This window comes from Silene latifolia, chromosome 7, assembly GCF_048544455.1.
Source record: "Silene latifolia isolate original U9 population chromosome 7, ASM4854445v1, whole genome shotgun sequence".
Lineage (NCBI taxonomy): Eukaryota > Viridiplantae > Streptophyta > Magnoliopsida > Caryophyllales > Caryophyllaceae > Silene > Silene latifolia.
In genome coordinates, this window is record NC_133532.1 from 17,034,938 (window position 1) to 17,041,344 (window position 6,407).

A 6,407-nucleotide genomic window follows, 5' to 3' on the forward strand; every position below is an offset into this window, starting at 1 on the left:
TTACATAGTTAACTAAGGTGCTGTTCAATTTTGTGCTTCTGTTTCTAATAGCTTTTTATTAACTTCTGACTTTTCAAAAGTAGTTTTTTATCTCCCTAAATTATAGTGTTTGGCCCTGCTTCTACTTTTACAATTATAAAAGCACTTAGAAAGCTTGGCCAAACACCCCCTAAATGTGCTAACAATTTAACAACAAATGCTAAATTACTAATCTATCCTTAAACTAACTAATGAAAATTAACTATAGTTTGCCACGTGTCACAATGTTATTGGGTTGTGTATGAAAATTCCATACACAATGTGTATCTGTATCACCTTCCACCTAACCCTAATGTAACCACTTCAAGTTAAAACACAAATGTCACGTATCCTATTCTAATTCAACGTGTATAAAAATTATCGGTCAGACCATCGGTTAAAGATCTGGATAGTATAAACGAATCTGGTCATAATTTGTAACACATACATTTGCTTCACGCCTGATTATGCACCTAGTTGACAAAATGATTTACGTTGATCATACAAATTAAATCTAGACAAAAACCGGTCCATGTTCATGCAGTAACGTGCAATTCAACAATAATTGAACTTCCAATCATTGGACTATTCAGGAAATTTATTTAAAAAAAAAAAAAAAGTAAAATCATTACAGTTAGTCTTGTACATAGTCAATTTACTCGGTTAAAAAAGTGAAACACAATTTAAAGTGGATCCAAGCTGAAACTATTATACAAAAATGACATTCAGCATATTGTAACCGTAAAAACAAACCAAATATAAAAATTCGTTACAGCCTTCATTTCATCATACTCTAGAACCAGAGTAAATCTTTAATTGGGTCGCTTCGATAGAAATGGAATGAACATGTAATTGGGAGAGTTTAATTTAAATAATTAATAGAGCAACAGATTAAAGTGGAGAAGGAAAATTAGCGCTGCTTTATCCAAACCGGCTAGGAACAAAATAACAGGAAAAATTGTACAAAAAAAAGGGGGAACCAATGACCAGAAAGCCAGCCATACATGAAAACCACGACATTTGCATTACCCTGCAGATTTGAGGCCCAAAAATATATTACACGAACCGGGCTATTTTGATTACTTGCTTGTACTTGGCTGAAACCATCATATAGAAAACCAAGCCTCCGACATCATCAATGTTTGAAACTGATTGCAAAAGGAGAGAAACAAAGCCTAAACAATGACCAGAGACAATGCCAGCTACTGAGTGTACCCAATCTTAACATTGCGTCAAAGGCAAGTTCTAACTTACTTTCCACTGACCTTAACATAATCAGTTAATCACGCGCATTCAAAATGAGGCAAGTAGTTCAAAATAGAGAAAATACGACAGTTTTTTAGGCATCATTTGCACCACCTCGAGAACGTCCACCCATTCGTCCACGACCATAGCCTCGGCCCCCACCACGAGCACCACTTTGATATTCGTCTCCTTGGTAATTGCCACTTCCTTGGTAGTCATCTCTGCCTCCTCGGTACCCACCTCTGCCTCGGTTACTATCTCCCCCTCCTTGGTAACCACCTCCACCTCTTTGGTAGCCACCTCTGCCTCGGTAATTGCCTCCACCTCCTTGATAATCACCTCTGCCTCCTTGGTAACCACCTCCACCTCCTTGGTAATCCCCTCTGCTTCCTTGGTAACCATCCCCGCCTCCTTGGTAATCATTTCTGCCTCCTTGGTAACCACCCCCGCCTCCTTGGTAATCATTTCTGCCTCCTTGGTAACCACCCCCGCCTCCTTGGTAACCACCCCCGCCTCCTTGGTAATCACCTCTGCCTCCTTGGTAACCACCTCCACCTCCTTGGTAACCACCTCTGCCTCCATGGTAATCATTTCTGCCTCCTTGGTAACCACCTCCACCTCCTTGGTATTCACCTCTGCCTCCTCGGTAACCACCACCACCTCCTTGGTAGCCGCCCCTGCTTCCTTGGTAACCGCCCCTGCTTCCTTGGTAACCTCTACTTCCTTGGTAGCCGCCTCCTTGGTAGCTGCCGTCATCTAACCAAAGTTTTAAACACAAATAAAGGAAATTTTACTTATGCAGAACTCAAACGGGCTTCAAGCATCGATAATAGACTAGCATTTCCATGGCCGTCTAAAATCAAAGTTCAAAAGGTTCTCATGACCAGGACACAGTTTTTGGGACACAATAATTGGGTTAACAAAATAATAAAATTTTGATGTGATAAAAAGGCACAACATTGCCGTTGTCGCAGTGATGCAACAGAGTATTATATCTGTTTTCATCTGCTAGAGGTTCGAGTACCATAAGCTACAAAAATTTACTTTCCTATCACATAGGGCCTCAAACCCACTTTTGAACTGGGCCTATCAAATTCATTAACCGTCCCTAAGCAGTTATATTTGTAGCTGGTTCATAATTTCTCCCTTTTATGACATGTTCACTTTTGATATACACGTATGGCAGTGAAATAAATACCAAATAGAATAGTTATGCCGTGCTACTATCCCTATCTCAGGGTACTACATCTTACTATTGCCTTTTTTTTATCCGTTCTCCACTAATGGAAATAGTAGAACAATAGCACAGTGCCATTTCTTTGCTACCCAAATAACCTTGCACATCATTAATTTCTGCATGACATTTATTCTGGTAATTATATCTACTCCTAGAGTAGGGAACATGATATAACATGTGCTCACCTTGATATCCCCAGCCCCAGCCCCTGCCCCTTCCACCTCTACCTCTGTTTGAGTACCCTTCATTATCTGGTTTGTGATATATAAAGAAGCAAAGAACCTTACGTCAGTCCTGAAAATAAGAGAATATTGTGCTCAGAAGTCAGAACTATAAATACCAAATTTGTTCTTACCCTGATATGTTCCATAGCCACCTCTTCCCCCGCCCTGTCCTCGGTCTCCCCCTCTCCCTCCCCAACGTCCACGGCCTCGACCATATGAATCTATCCAAAAATAGAGCAAAGAGAATGTCAGATTAACAGTGATTGAATTGATTGTATGTGAAGACATAGCAAATAGATATCTGTGTTACCATCATTAACAGCATTGTACATTCCTCCACGTCCTTGTCTAGGTTGAGACTGGTGATGTCTGGGCTGTTGTTCATTCAGAGGTGGAGCTTGATACCTTTGATTCACAATTTTTACAGTTAACATAAGGCCAGTTGATGCAAAGAGGACCCCAATCAGAAACTAAATCACATTTTAGCAAAGATAAACTGGCAAAAGATAAACTGATGTGAGCAATAAAAGTAAGGTGGTCAGTATTTAAAAATTAGGCACAAACGATGGAGCTCTTTGATTCAAATTTTTTAAAGTACAAAAATATGGCCATATGATACATAGAGAGCTCCAAACAGAATATATATCACATCTTTGCAATAGATAAACTGATGTGAACCTCAAAAGCAAGGTGGTCGGCATTTTAAAATTAGGCACAAACTACTGAGCATTGTTTACATTTTCTAAAGCAAAAACACGAACATAAGACACAGGTAATCACTGTCAATAAAGGTATTCAAACATCAGAAAAACACAGTAAATTCATCCTGAAAACATGCATTGATTATCCTGAGTAAGGTCAAAGATAAAATGGGAAAGATGGCAGGTAAGGAGGGGTCGGATGTACGCAATCATACTCTTGTTTTGAAAACACAAAAACACAAATTCTAGATGGCCCATGATGAAAATATATGTCAAGAATTGTGCTGCATCACACTATGTCATGCATAAAAGAAGAGTGGGCATTTTTGTGAGCACTTGATTTATGAATTCCAAAGCCACAAAAAACAACGTCAAATACCCAGGGGAATTCGTGTTTAGCTCCTTGGAAGACAGCGTAATAGAAATCATAGAAACTTGACGTGTTGTTTCCAATCTGCAAATTACCAAAAGCAATAGTAAGAATCATTGCATGTTATGCAGCAGCAATGGAACCGAAGAAATTGACAAGAAACTTACTGTACAAGGCCTTCTTCATTAGGTTCCCAAATATCTGTAATGCTGACAGAGCTGATTGCTATATCCTGGTGCAAGTAAGGAATTCTTTTCTGTTTACCGGAACAAACAACACCAGTATAAGTACATTAATTAGCAAAAGAAGATTAGTTAATTCAAGTCTTAAAGAAGGTTCACGAGACAAAAACTTACCTTAATTAACTCTGCAATAGCCACTGTTTTACTTATAGCTTGCCCCATTGCTTTCAAGACAATTTCATTGGCTTGTTTGTCCTACATTTATTAAATTTAGAAGTCAGGAGTTTAGCATACAATACACTATTCATTCCTTCCTGTAATTTTAGTTCCAAAAGTCAAGCATACAAGAGAGTAGATTAGTTAAAACATGCAAACACATAGTGCAGGCGCGGACAAAAGAGGTAATGAGAAAGACTACTAAGCATTCAGACTTCATAGTACAAGCCATAACATCGGGATAATAATGAAGTGAGAAGTATGGAGTCTATGGACTGATGAATGACAACGTTTTGCTCTGGCCTTCCAAATCCAAAGAAATAGTTTCCTATATAAATATATGACTAAATCTTTTCCAGCGCTAATCTGAGGAACGTATGGCCTTATCAACTTTAATTCGAATGTCTACTAACAGAATACCTCGAGTATAAATAACCACGTCCAAGGAATAAAGGTTCAACCCACTCGAGCCTAATTGACACGCACTTCACTTCAGTAGTTAACAAGCCTCGTTATTCTTTGTAAAACATAAAATACAACCTAAACAACAGAGATAATGTGACTTCTTTTAGGAATATATATTCCTCCCTATGTTTACTTGTACATAACTACAAAAATCAAGTAACCAAAACAGGCAGGTGGATAATACAAATTGTCACCAACATGCATCATAATCCATATTAACCTTATCAGAATATACTCTGTTCGTAAAGACCAGCACAGCTTCTATTCGCCTAACTGGGTTAAAACCTTAAATTGCAACCGCTAAAATTTATACAACCAATTAGCTATAACCACAAAAGATGCCTTGAATGTCCCATAAAAAACAATACAGTTCCCCCGTGAACATAAATAGGCCCCTTAAGCCTTACGCCAAACCTAAGTAAATTCCATTGTCAAACGAATGAACAGGAAGTCTGACGTAACACGAGCCAACAACCTAGTTCCCTTATCAACTAAGAACTACCTTCTTTATAGTAAACTACATTTCAACAGATTTTGGAAGTCGACTTATAAAACATTTCTTCATCAGTGAGAGACTAGAATCGTACAGAAGTCCGACGATAAGAGGAAAGCACCTACAACACCCGATATAAACATCAGGATAATACAACGGTTGCGATAACAACTTCGGCCGAAACAATGTAGAATCAGCTCATCCCGGCCACATTTCAACAGTTTTATATCAGACAGAATCACATAAAAGTCGGCGATTACGAAGACGTAGCAAACATTTCAGATATAATCACAAAACATAATGGATAAAATGTATAAATTTGATAAAAACGCTCAAACAAAATGAGACATCAAAACAAACACAAACACAATGCCGGAAAATCAAACTAAAAGAACATCAACAATAAACAATAATTAAGTAATTAATCGATGAAAACATGAGAAAAATGAGAAAAAAATTAATAGAGGAAAGACCTGAAGAAGAGTGGTGGCGTAGCTGATATAGTTGCGAATAAGGCCTTGAGTAGTGACGCGAATCTCATTTTCGTTGATCGGAGTATCAGGCTTTGGTTTTTCAACTCGCGAATATTTCTCCATGGCTATGGCGGATTAGAGTTATGCGAGGAAAGTGAGAGAGAGCGTAGAACCCTAAAACCCTAAAAACCTCTAATTTCACCCCCAACCCAATTTTCTGTATCGCTTCCCTTTTTTTTTTTTTTTGGTATTCTTCGTTTTAGTAAGAAAAAACTAGCGTGAATTCCGCGCAAAAGCGCAGTTTTTCAGATAAAGATGTTATAGAATCTAACAATTAAACTAATGGTATTTAATACGGAGTATCACTAATGGTATTTAATACGGAGTATCATTTTTAAGAGGGTAGCCAGGTAATTTGCCTTGTTTTTTTTTTTGGTGAAATATTTGCCTTGTTTATTTGAAAGTTAAACAATGATTTTTTAAAATATTATAACCATAATTATCGTCAATATTTGGTACAAAATTAATTAGAAGACAAATATTGTGCAATAGTACATATAAATAGTGGGACCAATTAATTACTCCCTCTGGCTTTTAATTTTCTTCCCGTTTCTCTAATATATGTGAGGAGTATTATAATGAAATGGGAAGAAAACAGTAAGCCAGAGGGAGTAGTATGTAAATATTTTAAAGTAGTATGTCACTTAGGCGGGAAAATTTTGAGATTTCTTAATCTCTTAGTAGTAGGGGGAAGTAGTAGGGGGATGCTTCCACTTGCTAGGG

General features: G+C 37.7%; 1 protein-coding gene across 1 annotated transcript; it reads right to left on the bottom strand.

The window, feature by feature from the left end:
- Positions 1-1,019: 1,019 nt before the first annotated feature.
- Positions 1,020-5,848, bottom strand: LOC141591868 (uncharacterized). Its single transcript, XM_074412359.1, has 8 exons — positions 5,625-5,848; positions 4,152-4,232; positions 3,963-4,051; positions 3,805-3,879; positions 3,035-3,129; positions 2,856-2,945; positions 2,686-2,751; positions 1,020-2,019 (listed from the first exon to the last, which is right to left on the bottom strand). Exons 1-8 carry the CDS (start codon positions 5,745-5,747, stop codon positions 1,358-1,360), a joined length of 1,281 nt encoding a protein of 426 aa, XP_074268460.1. The 5' UTR covers positions 5,748-5,848; the 3' UTR covers positions 1,020-1,357.
- Between the last annotated feature and the right edge of the window lie 559 nt (positions 5,849-6,407).